We start from the raw sequence: 22,399 nt of genomic DNA, 5'->3' as shown, positions 1-22,399 counted from the left end.
GTTTTGTTTTTGTTTTTTTGGGGCCTCACCCTCAGCATATGGAGGTTCCCGGCTAGGGGTTGAATAGGAGCTACAGCTGCTGGCCTACACCACAGCCACAGGAATGTGGGATCCAAACTGCATCTGTGGCATGCACCACAGCTCAAGGCAATGCCGGATCCTGAACCCACTGATTGAGGGCAGGGATCAAATTTCTTATGGATACTAGCAGGGTTCCTTACTGCTGAGCCACAGTGGGAACACCTAAAAATTATTTTAAGGGATTAAGTTAGAGAAAAAGTTAGATGACATTGGTTGTAAGCAATTGTAACATGTTGACTTTTACGTAGAGCACTGAGGAGTAAGTGGGTGGTTCTTTGGAGCCAAAGCTGACACCATCTGACTTTCTTAAGTAACTCTTTGACTGCCTTGCACAGAAAGGAAAGTTGTGGGGAGGAACATGGTGCAAGAGGTCCAGTTTGGAGGCCCTTACTCCTATGCTTTACCCTTCGTCACTCTCCACTTGGCCCAGGTCTGAATTTCTCTTCTCTTTCAATTTTAGGAGGCAAAGAGAATTGCAGAGCCACAGAAGCTCAGGTCATTTACCGGCAGCAACCTGAAGAGAACCCACAAAGCCAGAGGTTTGTGCAGTGCCCACTCTCTCAATTGTGCCATCGAGTTTTCCTTGTTGGGGATGTGTGTCCCCTGTGGTTCTTCCTATATTATCAAACAGCCTAGGGAGAGACATTCAGCAGAAAGGTTGAGGTGCTGCGGTCAGATTTCAAGCAACTGTGGGAAGACTGGGGAGAGAAGGTGTTGGATTTCTCCAAAACCATTGTGCCAAACCTTGCCAGGAGATCAGGAGACGAGTAGTGCAGAAGAGTAAAAAATCACGAGGTTAGAAAAACCCAGATTTACAGAGGTTTTCAGACTTCCCAGCCCTGAGCTCTTTTGATGCCTCAACTTTCAAAGTTTTTATTTGATGCTCTGTCAGGAAGGATGGGAGTCATGGGTTGGTGCACCTGTTCTCCTTATTACAGAAGGATTCTGTACCTTCTGCTTTGTTCTGAACTTCCAGGAGGCCAAAAAAAAAAAAAAAAATGACATCAGAGAAGTCACCACAAAACCCTGACCCTCAAAAATAGGTTAAAGAACAGATTCTGGTCCTTGTTTCATCCTAACATTTTAACTATAAACTACAGGGAAATAATTCTTCAAGCAGCTTCAGACCTTTGTGCTTCAGGGAGAAGTTCTCTCAGAACACTTGTGAAAATAGGTTTTAATGGGGACAAGAGCATTCAGTGTCCCTGAGGTGAAAGAAAGGGCAACTGGCAAAGGAGCCGGATGACCTAGATGCCTTATTAAAATGCAGATTATGAGGCAGGTCTGAGGTGGGGCCTGAGTATCTGCATTTCTAATAAGTTTCCAGATGAAGCGATGTTGCTGGTCTGTGGACAGGGCTTTGAATAGCAAGAACTAGGACTTCCTTCATTCCTTAACTTTCTTTAGGTCACGTGTTAATGTGAAAGGAAGATTTAGCTTTTAATGCTGGGGTTGGGAGAAAGAGAGAGAGGGGAGAGAGGGAGGCAGGGGTGGAGAGAGAGAGACACGGGGAGAGGTGAATTCTCAAAAGACCCATGAAGGACTCTGAAGGGAGGCAGTCACAAAGGGGGGAGTTTGGGTGGGGCACATGGTTCTGCTGGGGAAACTTACTAAAACCAAACACCTTTACCCTTGCATCTCTTATCTTTTTAAAAATTTTTTTTTAGGGCTGCATCCGTGACAGAGGCAAGTTCCCAGTTCAGGGCTGGAATCTGAGCTGTAGCTGCTGGCCTACTCCATAGCTACAGCTACACGGGATCCAAGCTGTGCCTGCGACCTACACCACAGCTCATGGCAATGCCAGATCCTTAACCCACTGAGCGAGGCCAGGGATTGAATCTGTATCTTTATGGATGCTAGCCACGATGGAAACTGTGTCTGTGCTTTCTGATGAACCTGTTTATAATTCTACCATGAAGCTCAGAACGTTTGCATTGTGTTGCTTTCAGCTTTGAGAAGAGAAATAGCTCAATATTCCTTTGGATTTGAGGAATGTGGGAACTGTTCCCCCTGAATTTGAAAGATGTCAAGAGATAACTTTGTAAAACCAGCTCTGAGAACAATCAGTAGGTTACTCTGTCAATAGCTGGGCGTTATTTCTAGTTTCTTGGTGAACCAATTTGTTAGACTTAAGAAACCCATGCTGGTGAATAGTAAAATTTCATATCACCCAGAGGCAGCCATAAAGATAATGGGCTGTCACTGCTGTGGGGAGAAAAAACAGTTTCATCCAAGAAAGAAAGAGGCAGACCTAATCAATAATAAAGAGCCAAGAAGAAAATTCAGAGCTAAAATTTTGGTTGCAGCAATAAACAGTCTATTCTACAAATACCTGCAATGAAATGAATGTCTTTGTGAATGTCATAAAGAATTGGAAGTTACATGAAAATAGTTAACAATAGCTGTGTTCCTATACAATGTGATTCATATATTGCTGTATATTTACACTTCTACCCATTAACAAATAACATGAAATTTACCAGTGTCACTGTCTGATCAACATGTAGGTACATCTAAAGTGAACACTTTACATGTGGCACTGTCTTTTCTTTGCATCCCCGATGACCTCTTTGCCTCCTGCATCCATCGACAGCATTTACCGAGAAATTGCTATGCAGGGGTGGTGTTCCAGGACCTCAGAATATTAATGCACTTGATTTTCTATAATTAGAGTCCTCCTTCTAACTCTGATCCAGTACTTGTTATTTCTCTATGGGTGTGGCTTCTTTCAGAAAGCTAGTATCTCTTTACTTCCACATAAAATGAGACCTACGAGGAACACAGGGCATGATATTTTTGATAACATTAGTTAATGATGCTTCCCAAACCCCAAAAGAATGCCCTGGATTAATGCAACCTTTGCACATCTTATAGATTTAAGTACCTAAGACCTTGGTTGGATGTCAGTGTTGTGAAATGGTTTTCAGCTGTCAAATGTGCAACATATCACAGGCTGGAATTGAACCAGCTTGCTCTAGTCAGTAGGCTTGACATAGAGCAAGGTGACTGTGTTTTTTAGAATGGAAGCAAATATCTATTGTCATCAAGATAGAAATCATTAAACCTACTCAAATTTTACATGGAAGGTGAATTGAGTTTAGGATTAAGCCAGACAGGCTACTTTTCATTAATTGGAACTACCTGGGGAATTTAATAGCAGCCACCAAAGATTCTTTTCTTTCTTCTAAAGAAGAAGCCATGGGATTTTTTTTTCCCCCAATTCATGATAAGTGAATGACAGGGACAGCCACTGATGGCTGTGGTGTGATTGAACTCCATCATAATTTCCAAGAATGCTATAAGAGTCCTGCAATGCGGTTTTGGGGTAAAAACTGCATTCTAATTCTGCTGGAAACCACAGTAATAGTGTTATATTTATAAATTGTGTGAATGCCCTGCGTTATATCTTGGTGACCATTGCTAATTTGTGCCTCCTCTGCCCTCGGATGTGCCTCTTGGTTTATTCTCCCAGCTTCTGTGTCAATGTTGCTGCATGAACAATGAACAACTGAAACTTATCAAGAAAAGAAGGAGGATCCAGATTGTAATGTGGTTTTTGAAAAGTGAAATCTCAAGTCATAAATCAACTTGCAAAGGTTCCTGACATTGCAATCATCCTGTGCTTCTTGCTTCATAAGAATAATGTTAGAATTCAATATTGGACTCTGGGAAAAATAAAACAATGAGGTAAAACCCAGAGACCAAAGCTTACTGGTGATTTGTTAAATGCCCTAATGGTTCTGTGTCGCATACGACATGATTTTTAAAACATAAGAGGACAGATTTACCATACTTTCGAATGTTTGTTATTCATAACTCTTAGATCAGTTGGCTGATTTTTGCAACTCTCATAACTCAATGAGAGACTCTGGAAGTTTGGTGCTGCAGACAACCTTGGGATGGTGGAAACGGAAGGGATGAAAAGAGGGAGGGGCTGGACAGCCTGCACTTTTTCCTTACCTCTCAATCTATAATAAGCTTGAAGACTGGCTAAAATCTGTTTCATGGATTCCTGTGGACAGACTTTAACCCCAGTTGGGAAAAAGACTGATCTTTTTGTTCGATGCTTTGCCAAATTGAATACTCGTCTCATGGTTGACACTTTGTACATTTTTGCAGTACTTTCGGTTGTTTCACTTCTTGGGGCATTGTCTATGTCTTTAGTCTCAGAGCCGTATATTTTAATGGAGACATCTGTAAAAGAAAGATTGATTTCCTGGTAATATTGCTCAGCCATCAAAAAGAATGAAATCATGCCATGGATGGACCTAGAGATTATCATACTAAATGAAGTAAGCCAGACAAAGACAAATATCGTATGATATCACTTGTGTCTGGAATCTAAAAAATGATACAAGTGAATTTATTTAAAAACTAGAAACAGACTTATGGAGACCAAAAGGGGGAACTGGGGGAGGGGAGGGATAAATTGGGAATTTGGGGTTAAATGATACACACTATTATATATAAAATAGATTAAACAACAAGGACCTACTGTATAGCACAGGGAAGTGTATTTAATATCTTATTATAACTTAGAAAAGAATTTGAAAAAGTATATATATTCTCTCTTTCTCTATGTACATATATATATATAGAGAGAGAATATATATAACTGAATCATTTCGCTGTATACCTGAAACATTGTAAATCAACCATACTTCAATTAAAAAGAGATTGATTTCCTAGTGAATATATACATTTGTGTGCTATAGATGAAACATATGGTAAGTGGATGGAAAAACCTGAAAATTAGGATCTCCTGGTTTACAAAAGTTCTACTTTGGTGCAGCTGCCAGATACGTCATTCCAGTGACAAGGCATTTTCATAAATCAGGGAATAGCAGAACGAGCTGATCAAGGGGATTTTTTTTTTTTTAAAGCAAAGTCTCAAATCACCTTGCCTTTAGGAACTGCCAAATATTGAAACCATTTCCCACACATCTCTCTAAAAATTACTCTCCACTTAGCACTCAAGCCTCCTGAGAGATGCCTCTTTTGATAGACATTATAATTCAAGAGGGAAATGAGAGAGCATTGTGGTACCCAGAGGTGTACTCTTGATGAGGAAGTGAAGTGCGTCTAAAAACCTGGGGGAAAAATGCAACAAAACAACCTGCCTGCCTATTAGAGGCAGCCCTAGGATTTCTGTGCGAGCAGGACTCTGGGGGTAGCAATCTGGTTGAAAGCGATTTGGGGCAAGGTATGCCTTAGAGTTTCATTTGTAAAGCAAGCTGGATATTTTATGTGGGGTGGTGAGAGGAGGGATGAAGAGGGTGCCAAAGAGTGGGAGATGGCGGAGGATTTATCTCCCTGAGCCATTCATCCTGCTGGCACTGCGGTGTCTGTTAGGTTTAGGTCTGGATTTTGTTTTTAACTTTGTAGACCTCTCATAAAAATAGCATATTCACTGAATAGTTTTTTTTTTTTTTTAATGGCTGCACCCAAGGTATATGGAAGTTCCTAGCCCAGGGATCGAATTTGAGCTGCAGCTGTTACCTATGCCACAGCTGCAGTAATGCCAGAATCTTAACCCACTGTGCCACAGTGGGAACTCCACTGAGCACTTTTTTAATTTTGATTTTTCCACCTGTATTATCTCGTATCCCTTTCTCTATATAGACTCACAGACAAAGAGAACAGACTCGTAGTTGCCAAGGGCGGGGGGAGAGAGTGGGATGGACCAGGAGTTTGGGGCTAGTAGATGCAAACTATTACATAAATGGATAAGCAATGAGGTCCTACTGTACAGCAGAGGGAACTATATCCAATCTCTTGGGATAGACCATGATGGGAGATAATATAAGAAAGGGAATGTATATATATATGTATGACTGGGTCACTTTGCAGTACAGCAGAAACTGGCACCACGTTGTAAATCGACTATAATTTTAAAAAAAGCTCTACTGTATAGATGGAACAGAAATTATTTTTCTCAATTTACCACCCAGGATGCCACTGAAGCTTAGCGATGTCAGAGCATGCTAAGTGTGGTCAGATCTTCATCCCTCTATCCCATTACATCACTTTCCTTTTAGCCATTTTACCATTTAAGAAAGGAACTACTGATAAACAGTTGGGACCATGCATTATAACCCCTTGAGACCACAAGCACATGGTTTAGAGAGATTTCCCTTCCTATTTTCCTAAAGAAGTCTCTCCAACCCCTATCTTCTGAAATGTGGTAGAGACATTTCTGGGGTCAAGCAGAAATTCAAGCAGGTAGCCCTGGAGCAACTCAAACTTTGAGGCAAAGCATAAAAACCCCTCCTTCATTGGCGGGGGAGGAGGTAGGGGAACAGAGTCTGGGTGGGAACACAGGTCCTCTGTCATTTCAAGGAGGCTCAGAATATTCTGCTGGTCTTGGGCAGTGACACACTCTTAGGAATTTCCAGAAAGGAAGGTGCTGAGAGATGAATTTGCTCACCCAGGCACACCCCAGCGCAGTCTATCATAACATCTGATTGGAACACAAGCACCAGCCACTCCTGAAGTTCTCTGGGTGATTCTAATATGCACACCATATTGGGAACCAGTGTTGTATGGATCTGTAAAGAAACCTTCAGCTGAAGAGTCAAGATAACCCACCTCATACTGGCTTCAAGAATCAGGAAGTGAATATTGTGCAGAAAGGAAAGCCGAAGGTAAGAAATGCCTGATGAGATGGAGCGCTGGCTCTGCCTTTCCGCTGCTCTCTCATTCTCTTTGCTCAGTCTCCTCATGCAGTGACTTGGTCCTTAAGCTGGCTTCCACTAAATTAAACACCCTTGTCCTTGTGCGTGTTTAAAAATGGCTTTTCCCTACAGTATGGCTGACCCATGCCGCGTGCTTGGACCAATACCCGTTGCCAAGGGAAACGCCAGCTACTGGCTTGAGCTGAGTGGTCTCCGGGTGGGGACTGGGATTATCCTGAGCGGCTCTTTCTAATGGAGGAGGGGTCAGTTGACACTGAGGCAGGTGGGCTGCGTGGCAAAGTGGAAGGCACCCATTTGCATGGAGGCAAAAATACCTGACGGGTGTAGAAGCTGAATGTATAGCCATTAGTGGCCACAGCAGTTGGTAAAATGGGACTTTTAGTTTAGGCATGGTAATTTTTAGTAACTCTTTCAAACACTTAAGAGATTTCAGACTGGTAAAATTAAAGTTTTGTAATCGTATTTCAATTGTGACTAAGAATGGTTCTGTGCACCATTGGATAAATCTGGGCCAATCTGACATGGTGGGCTCAGATTCTCCTTAGGGAGCCTGTGCTCCCCACCCCCCACCTGTCAGCAGACCTCCATACTCACAGCTCCTGCCTACACTGTGGGGGCCCTGCTATTAGGCTGGCCCTGCTCCCCACTCTGCCACCTCCACAGTCGTTCAGCCTATGGGGTTGGTCCAATTCTTACTATTTTATTATGCTCTGGTAGAACATAACAGAACAACTGCTTTGGGAATAGCATTTCCTTCACCTTGGCTCAGGAGGCGATGGCCCCATTCTGGAATTTTCCCCAGTTGGATCCCTTCAGCTTTTAACACTTTGCTTACATCCAGGATCACTCACATGGATCCTGCTAGATTCATTGGCTTTGGACTCCTTCCTACCCAAAGGGGGGAGGTGGGTGAGAGGTCACAGATTTCCCTGTTTCTCAGCATCCCCATGAGATCCGACCTGTGGCCTCACCCCTTCCAGGGTCAATCTTTTACTAATCTCCATGTGTCCACAAGTACATACAGCTAGTGGCCATCAATGAGGATAAACTAGGGGGATGTGAGACTCAGTTTGCGTGGGATATTCTGGCTTATTGCTGCTCTCTTTTCATCCTCAAGTGAGTTCTTGTTTGGAATATAAATTACATAGTCACCCAGTTTTTAAGATCTCTTTGCAGGAGGAGATCTAAGCCAAATATTCTGCAAATGGCTGCCTCTCTCCTCTAGGAAACACCTTGTTCCATTTTTGAATTTCTCCACTTAGTTTATTCTTTCCTTTGAGTTGAAAATTGTTTTTCAGTATCTTCCATACATCGGTCTTTTATCTGCCCTCTGGTACAGCAAAGACCGAGCTACAGATACTTGCACAAACAGAGCCTTGCATTTTTTTCTGCATTAGGCAGTTCTCTACTTTAGGTTAAACATCCTCTACCTTTCCCTGGTTTCTTATATCACATGAGTATCAGACCCCTTAGCTGTGTTCCCATTAATCACATAAGGCTAATGACAGGGAAACTCTTGTGGTAACACTGTCACTTGAGCAGAGACCAGAATCTTTTTCTTCTGTACCTGCTCCCAACCCCGCCTCCCCACCCCCACCTCTGGCATCTCTTGAAGAGATGTGAGCAACATCTCTGAAAAGAGGGACTTAGGGTTACCACATGAACTATGTCTGTGTCTTTCCCAAGGATTTCCACAAAATAAGCAAAAAAATTTTTTTTACAGAATTGAAGCATGGGATGTCAATGAGGTAAAAAGAGTTGATATTTATTGGAACTAATGAAAGCACTCTTTGGGTAAACAATTAGATCACATTATATGCTGTCCTCTGGTGCTGCTTAAACTGTAATGTTGATATTGAACTGAACTCTGATTCTCTGGATGTGTTTACATGAGTTGATATTTTTAGTTTATATAAGTATTTTGAAAGAGTATAGGTAAAAGTTTAATGAGAATGAATTGATAGTTAAAAGACCTGCCATAAAAAGGGAGCAAATTTAGTAGATGATTGGAGAAATTTTTGAGGCAGAAAATATTTCTCTAAGGTAATGACAAAACCTAAGTATAACTTGTATGATGGTAAATTGGTTGATATGAACAACCACCTCTGGGTGAAGTTCAAAGTTACAAAGGGAAGGCAAATTGATTTCAGAAAAAACAAAACACCCCTACATTTTCCAGAGTCCAAGACTGAAACTCTTGAAATAATTTGGTTAAATATATTATTAATTTGGATAATGTTAAATGCAATTGAGTTATATTGTAGATTAATCTTTAGGAAAAACAATCCTTAAGCCCATAGTTTTTGCAAATAGTCATATCAGTAAATGAGGAAAAGACAAACGTGGAAATTAATATATTTGACTATTTAGAGCTTCTAAATACAGAGGAGGAACAGCTAATATTCATGGTGCCTAACTTTATAAGTTAAATGTATTCATTATTTGTGAAAGAAAAACGTGGTAGCAATGCAAGTCATATGTTACAGAACTATTCAAAAAGTTTTAACAGTACCACTGGTACGCAGGATACTGGCTCTGCGACTGACCAGTTGTGTAAGTTGGATGTACTTGACCTCTCTGTGTTTGAAGTTCCTTACCTGTAAAATGGGGACTTCGCACCTCTCTTAACAGAGATCTGTGATATTAAATGAGCTGCAGTATTGGGCATGGTGTAAGCGCGCAATAAGGGCTTTCATCTGATACCTGTGCAGATCATTTCCTGGTATGACTCTGCTTTTCTAATATGCTCTTTCGGGGTACTGCTTTCAAGTCTATGGACTGGACTGCACATGACCCAAAGTCCACCTGCGATTCTGTGCTGCAGGTGCGTCTCCCCGCTAGTCTGTTACTTCAGGGTGGAGGGCTCATCTCTTTCTTCTTTGCTGGGCTTCTACTCTTCCTTCAAGGGCCCACTTCCAATCTTGTGCTCTTTCTCTCCTGAGCTTTCTCAGATTCCACATTTCAGAATGCAGTCATCACCCCCTCCTGCTCCTCCAGTCTGGCTCATATCTGTCTTGCATTTACTGATTAGCAGCATTCACCAGGTGCCAGCTCTGTTTCGGTACATGTATAGCAGAGAGAGGTGACCCAGGTGAACAGATGCCATGGAACTCGTGTGCAGCGCTTGCTTGCTTTGTCTTGCCTTGCAAGATAATTTGCTGTAAGTAAAGAGTTCCTCCCTTCCAGCTGCAAATAACTTTGAATTTGCAAATGCATGGACTGTAGGCATTTAGACTGTAAATACCTCTGTATTATAATCTTATCCTCTCACCAAGACACCATGGTGCTTGCCTAGAGCAGTGTTTTGTACACAACAGATGCACAGTAGAGTCATTAGGTGAATTAATGAAAAATTCCTGTGGACATAGTAATGGGTCTTTTGCAATATATGTATCAGTTACATTTGTTTTAAAAACCATTAGACCATGAAAAATAACATAGTATATCCTGTCCATATATTATTGCAACCTCCCATTTATATTTCTGCTCCTTTCTATAGTGTCTAATATCAGAGGCTTGAGATACAGTCATCTTATTAAAGATAATATCTTAAGTGAAAAGACAAATTAAAAATTCCTTTGTGAATGAAAAACAGAGGAACAGAAAAGAGATGGTTTATATACAAAGTATGATTTAGTAAAATCAGCATCCCCAGACTCTTTCAATTTATCCCAGAGTAAATAAACAAATAATTAGTGGAGCTAATTAAAATCATGGGTATAAATAGAAGAGTATTAATATTGCCTGGCTCTTTAGAAAGACACATCCTCTACTTTCTTGTCCCCCAGTTTTTGCACTTCACAGGCGAAACCATAACCAGGGTCAAATCTAACTCTTTGCCTTCTCCTCACCTGCATCCTTGTAGCTGAACGTGACTGGAGAAAAACAACCATTAAGACTCACTTGAAATTTATGATCCTTAAATAATACCATACTACATTTCCCTGGTCCATTGAATTTCTCTCTCTCTCTGAGAACTGCAAAAATCTTTTCTCAGATTCCCCACACTTTTTGCCAATTCAAATTCTCAGCTGATGACCTTGCTTCACATTTCACTGAAAACAGGAGGATCCAGAAGATAACTTTTCAAATTTCCAGCACTGCGCCCACTCACTGGCTGCACCTGTGCTTAGATACTCTGATTTCTCTCTTGTGATTATTTGATAACTGGTCTGTGCTCCTGTTTAAGGCGAGTTCCTTTACTTATTACGCACTGGATCCCAGCCTTTTCACTTCTCGAGGACAATCTTTCAGAGTCTGATCAGATCATTCATATCAGACTAAAAACATGTGATTATTTTCTCCTTCTATTATTCATTTATTTGCTTTTTAGGGCCGCACCTGCAGCATATGGAGGTTCCCAGGCTAGCAGTCCAATCAGAACTACAGCTGCCGGCCTACACCACAGGCACAGCAATACAGGATCCTTAACCCCCTGAGCGAGGCCAGGGATCAAACCTGCAATTTCATGGTTCCTAGTCAGATTCGTTTCCACTGCACCACATTGGGAACTCCTTCTCCTTCTATTTAAAACTTTCTTTATACCATTTTCCCTCCAGCTACTGACCCATTTTTCTATTCTCAATTACAGTAAGACTCTTTGAATAATCTGTCTTTGCCCTACTTCCTAAAACAAAGCAAGTTCTATATGAGTGGGGGAGGGTTCCTCTGACACCACATGCAAAGCCACCAGTATTTTCCCCCCTGTTTTCTCTCCTCTTTTTTCCTTCCTTTTTTTATTTTGATGTTTGCAATGTGCTCATAGAGCCTGGTGTAGTGTATCTGCTGTTGTAATTCTTCACCAGAAGGTGTCGCTATTCAACACATAATATAATGAAAGCTGACTGTTGCAAAATACAACGCCAAATATTCCACTCTTTGACTCTCGGGTTGTATGTGTTGAATATTGACATTTGTTGATGAGGGTGTTGGCGAGGCTTGTGCTTTTGCAGCAAAACAGACCAACTGAGGAAAGGCTAAGACTGCGCTCATTGGGATGGACTCCCATGGAACAGGGAGATTCTCGAAATAGGCAGAAAATGTTTGGGTGGCAGAAAGGAGGACAGTGTGTCCTGGGGCAGGCAACTTCTAGCAGGCTGAGGAAGGTGGTCGACACTGAACACTTACCCTGGGGTTTAAATTAAATTTCTTTAGCCACTCCATCCTGGAGCGGACCTAGATCTCATCACCCAAGGGAGTAATGACAAGTTTGGAAGTGTTCAGATGCAGAGAAAGGGGAATTAATGAAGCAACCATTGGATTCAAACACTGAATTCAAACAATGCATTATCCTAAGAAAAAGTCAAATCTGGCCAGGGGTGGGGAGGCAGCTCTGAAATACTGGGCATTTGACCTTTCCTTTACTGTGTTAAAATTACATTGCCTAAGCATAGCTCGAACATATCTATTCATTAATGTGAAGGCTAACCCACCAGTCAAAGTGTCTTTTCCACCCTAGGGTCTAGGATGGAAGCTGTGTGGCTTTGATGTTGACTCGCACCCTGGAAACCATCTGCCCTTGCATCACCAAAGAGTTAATATTTTCCCTTCCTACCCCAAAGTTGGCTTCTAGTCATAGGCTGCTTACAAAGTTTCCAGTTCAGGGCTCATCCTGGACCATGAATCTGGCTCTTTCTTGGTGATGTATTTAAGCAGATCCTTACCAACCTGTTTGGACCATTGCTCACCAGACTCTCTTATAGAGGAATATTTTCTCACCATCTAACTCTGCAGGCTCACAGTCTAGGATTACTGTATGTGTATAGTGATGAGAACAGACATCAGGAGGAAGAGACTGGGGCTCTCTTGGTAGCATTGTTTTGAGAGTAACGGCCACTGGCCACTGGTATAAGCACTTAGCAAACCCATTATGTTTTCCTAAGGGAAAAGGCTGCAATGTCCTAATGAATGAATTAACAGAAGTGGAGACAAAAGTTACTGGAATTCCTACAGAGCAAAAATCTCCATTTGAAGAACAGAACACCACAGTGAGAAAGTGGAGAACTCTTCAGGACCAAATCAGTGATGGGAGTTTTCAAAAATACTACTTTAATCTTGTGCATGTTTTCCAGATCTTACCAAAAAAGCGTGAGCCGTGGTGGCCTTTTTGCAAACGTGGAGCTTGTTTGTGATCTGTTACATCCTCGTCCACCCCCTTCATTAGTGCAAATGCTGAATTATTTGCCTGAATTTTTTTCTCTAAAGAGCAAGGGCAACTAAATATACATCGTGCTTGACATACCTGAACATGCCATGCAAATTGCCCAGGGTATACTGAACACCTTGTTTAATGCTGTTTCAGAACATTGCAAGGGATTTTACACACACTGTTTTCTGCACAATTAAGTGGCAATCACAAGAGCTTCTTCATCTTGCTTTCCCATCTCTCTCCCTACATATGCTTTGTAATGAGCTTTCACAGTGACAACCCCAGTGCAGGCGTGTGGCAATAAATGACAGAAAAGAGGACTGTCAACATTAAGAAAAATTCCAGTGGTGTTCTTTAAAGAAATACAGACATAAACTCTCACGATAGTCAGCATACAGACTGGTGATGAGTGATGAAGAGAATGGATGCTGCAGCATTTCTCTCTCTGATGCTTTGACAACTCAGAGACCCTGAGAGCTTTCCTTACCTCCAACCCTGGCATCCTTCAGCAATGCCATTCCCTGCTGAGGATGAAAAACAGGACTCCCTTCTCTCCAAGAATTAGAGCAGTTGCATTCTTTTTCCTCCTGCTGCAAATATCAGGTTTAGCCCTTGCATTTGCTGTCAGAAGCAAAAGATTAGGACCTTGGGAAATCAGGACAAGAAATCAAGGTTGCTGTCTTCTATGTTCTATTCTATTCTATATTCATATGCTACACAGGTATGGAGCCCTTCTACCACTCAACTGCACTCAAAAAAAAGAGGAAGAAACAAGTCTGTAGGTGATAGCCAGAGAAATTTTGCTGAGGGCAGATGTGGCTTGGTGAGAGGGCAGGAGCAGAACTGAAGTTGAAGGGAGGGGTAAAAGAGAGAAGGGGAGTGGTCTCTTTTGTGTCCAGGGGGATGACCCTGTGAGCAAGTGGGGTCAACCTGTGAGCAAGTGTGGTCCTGAGCTCTTCATGCCTGGCAGGTGTTAGGGAGTGAAGAGGCAGGAATCCATCAGGGCTGTGCCCTTCATTGCACCCAGACCAAAATGGGTGCTCCTTCTCCACCCCCTTTGTGGGGAGAGAGAAGAGGATGTTGAATGGGGAAGGAATGTTCTCAGAAAGGACTGGCTTCTTGCAACCAAGCAGGACCCTATGAGACCTTCTCAGAGTGGAGCCCGACTCATGTCCTCCTCTTTCCTTTTGTCTATAGAAAAACCATAGTCAAAGAATCAATTTAATCAGGAGTGTGAGAAAATACAAAGAAAAACAGTCAAGCAGGATAGACTGATAATAGTTTAGCCATGCAACAAAGTCAAGGACCTTCAGTTTCCTTAAGGACTGTAGATAATATTCTGAGCCCCGTCTTTGGAGCTGTTTGGCAGGTGCTAAAGCTCCTGCCAGGTGGAAGAAGTTAACTGGATGCTGTCCACAAGCACGTAGACCCCAGACCAGTTGGAACCAGAAGGTTGATGACACTGACTCCCAGTTACCTCACCACCCACAAATCAGGAAAATATCCATGTGATCCTACCCTGCTGTTCAAACACTATAAGCCTGCTCACTACCCCCTTGAAGGGTGGGCGGGGGGCACAGTCCTTGAGGCACTAGCCTGCTGTGTCCCCTTTTTGCCTGGCAATTAAAGCTACTTTTTCTGTTTCCTCCAACTCTGTCTTGGTGTTTCTATTTGGCATCGGTGTGCAGAGGCAGCCAATATTTTAGCAACACTCTCGGTGTCCTCAGAAAGGAGAAACACAACTGAGACGCTTGTGGGGTAGCTTAAAGTGCTTACACATGCTACCTTTATCCAAGGCAAGGAACCACTTCACAATGCAATGGCCGAGGCCATTCACTGCCACAGGCCAGTTCCAGAGGCCTATTCTGATGGCAATTCCAGGACCACAGGAATGCCCTCAACTCTCACATGCCCTCAGGGTCTGCAGTGTGGTACCAGAGGTTGTGAGGAACCACAGGATCAATACTTAGCTTCTTCATGCAGTGCTAAACATACTTGAGTATTTCAGCAGAAAGGTTGTAAATTATTTCTACATGAATCTATAAGCAAAATTCTTACGCCCCCAAGATAATCCAATGTTAAAAGTTAGGAGAGTAGCATGTTTCTATAAGCTGTGATGAACTGTAAAGTATTGTTCTTTGGAAAAGAGTGAGTGGAGTTGATTTAGTACTGACGTCAGGATGAGGTAAACAGGATGCAAAATGGAAGTGAGGACAATGATGTTGAAGTTGCTGGCCAGTCTGGCTGAGCTTGTTCACAGTAGCTGACAAAAAGAAACCCGTGCTTTGGGGTCATTATCTCCATAGGTTTCAGAATGCAGGGTTTAAATAAATACATAGATTACAAACAAAAGAATCAGAATGGAATTTTACAAGTTAGTCTGAGTTATGTGGATCATGAGTTGCAGTGATGTCTCAGAAATAAACGGGGTGTTTTACTGTTTTTAGAGCATTTTTCTAGCCTGGATTGACAGAAAATTTGAATGATATGGAAACCAAAGTGTTTTATTGGAACAGTACTAGGTCATTACCAGGCTGCAGGCAGATTCTCTCCATGATCTGCTTAGAAGCTGAAGGAAAGACAAGTAATAGGAATTCACAGAGACATACAAGAGCCTATAAAAAAAATCCCCTCAATTTAGGAGGATGCTAACTTCAGAAGCTGGGGGGTGCATTGAGGATGTATTGTGGGTAGGAATATCAATTTCCTTATGGGACACATTAATGATACTTGCCAAATACATGTTTTCCTCTGGTGTCAGCTGTGCTGGTTGCCAGAACATAGGGCATCTTTCTTCCTGTGATTCTCAGGGGTGCTACATATTTGGGGCATATTTATCTCATTAGATTTTTACCATGTCTGAAATACTCATATCAGAATCAGCTTTGATTTAGTCCAGCATTTTTACTTTCTGAATCTTTTTGCTGCCTGCGATTCTAATAGTGAAAACCATGGAGCAACTACTCTTTAGTTTTAGTCTCTAATGTAAACTCGATCTTGGATTATGTTGGGAGGTCTGAGTAAAGAGAATTGCATGTGTAGCATTGGTGCATGTATTGTCACAAAAGAACGATATTTTAGCTAATCAAGGAGAGCAGAATTGGAATAGATTAAACAGGGTAAACAGAAGTCTCTGCCTTTCTTATCCATCAGGACTTATCATGGTTCTTGCCGAGAAAGATGAACTTCATTTTGAGCATCTGTGGGGCTGAAGTTTCAGTAAGAGGGCTCTACCTTCCTAAGGCACTTCCTGGACTTGGCAGATAATCTCTATAGGCTTCAAATTTCTAACCTATAAAGGGTATAACAGTAATTCTAAAACCATAGTTTTGAATTAATGCTTGCATGTTATACAGTTTTGTTTTGTTTTGAAGCTTAAATGAGAAAATAGATGTCAAGAAAACATCTTTTGCAGAAGGCCTGGCACATTGTTAGCTGTTATTATGATCTGGTACTATTTTATTTTGAAGTTTAGGGCTAATTATAGTATGTGAATAGGACAAATAAAATAAAATAGAGGACAGTGAGTAAAATTTGAATTTCCAATAAACAACTATGTAATTTTTTGGTAATATTCCCATGCAATATTTGCGATATATTAAGTATAAATTGACAAAACACTTCTGTTAAAAGACAAAGATTGTCAGACTACATTAAAAAAATCCCACTATATGCTGTTTTAACAAACACATTTAGTGAAAAGATAAAGGGAGGTTGAAATTAAAAGGATAAAAAAAGTTATATTATACAAACATTAATCAAAGGAAAGTTGGTATAGCTATATTAATATCAGATGTGGTCAGAGATCTGCTGGTAAATGTTCAATAACCAGCTCTTGGGGATGGAGAAGAAGCATGATTTTCAGCCTTTGTAGATTTTCATGTATTAAAACTCCCCCATAGCTGATTTCAAGTCACAAATGTGCTATAACTTAACATAGAATATAGAAGAGATATGAGCAATTGCCTCCTATAAGTCAGTGTAGGCCACTTCCAGCACACCAGTTGACAAAGTTCCTCATTTGGCAGAAAGCATTACAAAGATGAAGAGGGTCGTATCATGATAAAAGTTGAAAATTCATCAGAAAGGTGCAACAAGTTATACCCTCATGTACTTCATAGTATAACCTCAAAACAGATAAAGCAAATATTGACAGAACAGTAAAGAAAGTAAAATCGACAATAAGAGCAGGTGGATTTTAAGAGATCTTTCTCAGTAATTGATAGAATAAGCAGATTAAAAATCGTGTTGGCCGGATTAGTAAGCCATTTTTAAGTTAGTCTTCCCTCTTTCACTGCCTCCCTGCTCATTTTCTTTTCCTTCTGTTCCCTAAAAATGTATTCCCTAATGAAGAATAGGGGGTAAGCTTTTTTTCAGGGTCTGCTAGAGGCAACAATGTGAATGACTCTTAAAGATATAATATTGAGCCAAAGAACTAAGTCATAGGAGAACACATACAACTTGACATTGTTTAGTAAGTACCACACAAAGATAAAATGAAGTATTGTTACTATTATTATTTTTGGCCACACCTGCGGCATATGAAAATTCCTGGGCCAGGAACTTTGTAGCATTTGCCAATTTTCATGTATTAAAACTCCCCAAGCCACAACAGTGACAATATTGGATCCTTAACCTGCTGAGCCACTAGGGAACTTCCAGAAATATTGTATGTAGAGAATACATCAATATATGGAAACACTAATAGCAAACCGTGTGTGATTAACACAGTAAAGGGGATGAAATCCTGGCAGGGCAGACAGGGGGCTTCTAAGATAATATTAATGTTTTATTATTTAATCTGGGAAGTGAGCATTTCATTATTATTCTCTAAATACCACAGATATGTTTTGTAAATTCTTGATGTATATTTCCCAAGTAAGGAGATCTGCAGAAAGCCATGAGTCTAGCCATGGCAGGAACTCATGCAGGCTCTACAAGTAAGTGGGCTGGAGAGGAAGGTGGAGGCAGATCATAAGGACCCTCAAATGACATGATTGAACTTTATTCTGAAGTCTTTTTTTTTTTTTTTTTTAATCTTTTCTTCCAAGCAGGAGAACATGCTGTGAAATGGATAACAAAACTAGTTAAAGCTAGAGAAACACAGGACTATTTCTGAGAGCATATTGACAGAATTTGCCACCTACTAACTAGTTCTCATGGGTTTAGGAAATGGAGAGGTTAGGACCAGGGAGGTGACTGTTATTATATATGATCCCATAGCAATGGGGTTAAACAACATCTTTACCCTAAAGGTGATAATGCAGCGGTGTGCTGGACAAGCTCACATTGGCATCTGGACTCTGAGAGCCAATTGTGCCTGTTCCTGGTAGAAGCTGTCATGTCAGTAGTTTGAAACTAGCCATAGTAGGGGTCTTTATTTACACTATGGAGATTGGAAAACCCTTTGAATATGGATTTTCACTGCTTGAAAAGATAGACTAAATATTTATCAGCACAGCACTTGATAGGATCTGGTGACAAATTAGATATGAAGAAGAGGAGGATGCCTTAGATGATACCAAGATTCCTGGCTTAGGTAGAAGATAACAGCATGAAATGAGACAGAATGCAGGATGCAGAGTAGTAGTAGCTGCCTGAAAAGGGGGTGCTGATGAGATGACCAAGAACAACATGGACACAGTCCCCATCTTCAGGAAGCATTTAGGTGACTTTCTACAGCTTGCATTAGGTGCAGCATTTTCTTTTTTTCTTTTCTTTTCTTTTTTTTTTTTTTTTTTTTTTGTTTTGCTTTGTTTTGTCTTTTGAGGGCCACACCTGTGGCATATAGAGGTTCCCAGACTAGGGGTCGAATTGGAGCTGCAGCTGCTGGCCTAAACCATAGCCACAGCAATGTGGGATCTGAGCTGAGTCTGTGACCTACACCACAGCTCACAGCAATGCCATATCCTTAACCCACTGAGTGAAGCCAGGGGTCAAATTTGTGTCCTCATGGATGCTAGTCAGACTCGTTTCTGCTGAGCCACAATGGGAAATCCCAGGTGCAGCATTTTCAAAATACATATTCCTATAACCTATCTATGCCTGAATACATTCAGTGATGTTTTATGTGAAATGGTTAAAAAAAATGAAACAATATGGAATGATTATACAAATCATTCAACCTATTAAATCATGAGACCCTTCCTTCCAACTGGAAATGTATTTGTGATATAACATTTACTAAAAAAAAAAAAAAAGTTATGAGAATAAAACACATTCCCTGGTGGTTCATAACATAATGACCCACTTATTACATCTTTCCAGAAGGGCAATAAATCAAGCTTCTCAAACCTGGCTTCATAAAAGGATAACCTGAATAGTTTTTTTTCTCTCACAATTTTTCTAGCTTGTTTTTATCAGCATTTTGTTAATTGTTCTGGATTTTTTTTTGTTTGTTTGTTTATTTTTGTTCTTAGGGCCACACCTGTGGCATGTGGAAGTTCCCAGGTTAGGGGTCCAATTGGAGCTACAGCTGTCAGCCGACACCACAGCCACAGCAATGCCTTTAGCCTACTAAGCAGGGCCAGGGATCAAACTCACGTCCTCATGGATACTAGTCAAGTTGGTAATCTGCTGAACCACAATGGGAACTCCTGGATTCATTTTTCTTTTGTGTATGTATATCTGTTACAGATTTTTGGTTTGTGGTTACCATGAAGTTTTTGTATATCTATCTATCTATCTATCTATTACCATGAAGTTTTTGTATATGTATCTATCTATCTACTATCTATCTATCTATCTATCTATCTATCTATCTATCTATCTATCTATCTGATTTATTTTGAGTTGCTGATCCCTTAATTTTAACTGCATTTTTAACAGTCTTGCATATGTGCTCTCCTCCCCTCCTGATGACAGTTTTTGACATTTTGCATCTACTTATTTTGTGTATCCCTTAACTGCTTATTGTAGATATGGAGGATTTTTACTACTTCTGTCTTTTAACCTCCTTACTAGCTTGGATCCCACTCCAGACAATTTAAATCAGAATCTTCAAGGCTTCCAGCATTGGTGTTTTTACTAATGTTGAGAAACACTGGATGAAAGTCTCCAGGCCAGGAAACTGAAGTTAGAGGAAAAGGAGACAGGCAGAGAAAGGCCTTGGAGGTGGTTGTAAATGGAATTAACATTATAGATAGATAGAAATAACATTAGCAAAGATACAAAATCTTTTTCTTCCCCCTGAAATAAGAGAGAGTGTGAAGAGTTAGGATGGATGCAGAAAATCTTTGAAGTGGAAAGAAGAGACGTCAAATGAAATCAAATGCCTTCACTCTTAGTAGGTAGGAGGAGGCCGTAATAGTAACGCTGACTGTAAACATAGTCGCTTTGTAGAAGCTGGCACTTGTTGAGTGATTTTGTAGATACCTCTCTAAGAGCTTCATAGATGTTATTTCACTTATGTTCATTACATTACAGCCCAATGAAGCAGACACTGCTATTGTTATTTCTTTTTTATAGATGAGAAACCATAAAATGGAGAGAAGAATGGGACTGAGCAATTTGCCAAGGTCATGTAGCCACTCAGTGACAGACCTCCTCGTGCTGCTGTGTGCCGTGTTGAATATAGTCCTGTACAAACCTTGAAGCCTTTGCTCTTCACTGTGCTGTCATGAAGGAGGGAGAATCAGGCCGCAGGTTCAAGGAGAAAGGAAAACTTTGGAAATCAGCCTGGGGCAGGGATCTGGGGATCAGAGGTGAGTATGGCTGTGGAATAGCATGGAGGGCCTGATTCAAGTTACAGTGCATTCGTTTGTTTGATAAAAACCCTCTTTTATTTGGCCTTCTCCAGTGAAACTTAGTAGCTCAGGAAAGAGAGTGGAAAAAGTGAAAGCTGAAATTTTGCAAGGTGGAGTGGGGCAGAAGGTAAAGGACTAAGTTTCTGTTGTACTAACAAGAAGTTTGCCAAGGGAGGTCCAGAGTGGATCCCAGGACCTAGGATTAATGTGAAGATGGGTGAGGCCCAAATGGGCTGAAGAACTGGAGAAACTGGGAGAGGCTGAGGGATTGGGGTGGTTTAGGTAACTGTGAAAATCACATTCCATGAAAGAAAGGATGATTATTAGAAAGGAGAATTTCAGAATTGCGTACCTGGATTCTGGAAACATTGCAAACCTAGAGGTGAAATTTCAGTGTTTTGATAGGCAGGTATTTTTGGTTCAGAAGAGGCTTTCCCACTGTGTCTAATCACACTCATTTGGCCGGGTTCTGCCTTTGGATACATAGCACAATCTTGTCACTTGCCACTAAACTCAGAGCTTCAGTGGGTATATAAAATGACACTGTGAATAAACACCTCTACTTCTCCAAAGAGTTCAGAATGTCACATTCCTTCCTTAATGAGTAACAGAACTCCTAAAATTGGTATTTCCATTTTCAGGGTGGGGCAGAAGGATGTGGCCAGCATTCCTGAGATCAGTCATGCAAATAGATGTTAGGGATGGCCTGGAACCAGCAATCATCTGCTGCTGTGAGCAGAGGAAAGTTGGCTTTTGATTTAGGAGTAAAAACCATATTCATTGCGCTCATTATATTATACAGAGCTGATTAATAGACTAAGAAGATAGGACAGGATACAGCTCAAATCCCAGCTTTGGTTCTAACCTTCTTACTTCGAATGATTTTAGGAACATTACTTAGCATTCTTTGTCTTAGGCTCCTGACTAGAAATCACCACATTGTCTACCAACCAGTGAAATCTTAAGAAATAACATTAATTAAAACATGAGCTTTTACAAGAAAAATACAATACTAAGGTAAAGCACTGTTAATATGACTGCTGTCCACAAGGTATTTGGATCAGGTCTGAACTGACTACAGTGGTTTAGTAACAATGCCCTTGGGTTTCATAGTTGAGCTTAATTAAATGTAGCTTCTAATTGTTTGTAAACACAGCAGGAGCTGTAAGACTGACAAATTTGCCCTACACATGTTATTTTCTGTATGAAGTTCATCTATTTCTGAAGTGGAAATTTTCACTAATTTCAAGGTTCTGACTTTTCTCTATATGATTTCTTTTGCTTTACTTTCCTTTAACCCTTCTCCTGGGGGAACAATTATGAAAATAGAGGTCAGTCATGGTGGGTGAGGGGACTAAATGTAGCTGGATGAAGAAACCCAAGCTGGAATGGATGAAGATGACTTTCCAAAGGCACACAGAGAGACCCTGTTTCCTCAGGAATGATTGACTGAAAGAAAATGGGAGAATATTTTTCTACTGAATACAGCCATCGCCTTAGAAATATTTATCGCTGCTTTGTAGCTCTTTCCTATTCTTCCCACCTTCACTGTGGCCAGAAGAGAGGTACAACAGTGGGAGTACATGCTAAATCAATAATCCTAGCAACGCACGCTGTAGTTCAGACTTGACAATGGCATTTCCATATACGAATTATCATTACTGCAGTTCTGCCAGTCAACCACAGCAACTCACTGTAGGATAAGCTTACGCCTGCCGGTTGCCTTGGAC

General features: G+C 40.9%; 2 protein-coding genes across 8 annotated transcripts in view; one reads left to right on the top strand and one right to left on the bottom strand.

Moving 5' to 3' along the window:
- Nucleotides 1-22,399, bottom strand: part of IMPG1 (interphotoreceptor matrix proteoglycan 1) — a 151,897-nt gene that overhangs the window by 125,346 nt on the left and 4,152 nt on the right. For 5 of the 7 annotated variants that reach the window (XR_014807981.1, XM_021092283.2, XM_084964689.1 and 2 more), the window contains exon 2: nt 4,042-4,275. The exons of the other annotated variants lie outside the window; for them this stretch is intronic. Coding sequence is in view for 4 of the 5 variants with exons in the window: in XM_021092283.2 (XP_020947942.1) it covers nt 4,042-4,275 (234 nt within the window). In the remaining variant the exon portion in view is untranslated. The remainder of the gene's footprint in view (nt 1-4,041; nt 4,276-22,399) is intronic. 7 annotated transcript variants of the gene reach the window in all.
- The window catches only part of LOC146406184 (uncharacterized), a 40,102-nt gene continuing 38,195 nt past the window's right edge, over nt 20,493-22,399 (top strand). Inside the window, exon 1 of the mRNA XM_084964739.1 lies at nt 20,493-20,627. Coding sequence (XP_084820865.1) covers nt 20,543-20,627 — 85 coding nt within the window. The 5' untranslated portion in view covers nt 20,493-20,542. The remainder of the gene's footprint in view (nt 20,628-22,399) is intronic.

Source organism: Sus scrofa, chromosome 1 (assembly GCF_054392235.1).
Source record: "Sus scrofa isolate SSC_HxYL_T2T_F1_AM1 chromosome 1, Sscrofa_HxYL_maternal_Yorkshire_Landrace_v2.0, whole genome shotgun sequence".
NCBI classification, from domain to species: Eukaryota; Metazoa; Chordata; class Mammalia; order Artiodactyla; family Suidae; genus Sus; species Sus scrofa.
Note: the sequence above shows the minus strand (reverse complement) of the source record. Positions and strands in the feature narration are given on the sequence as shown.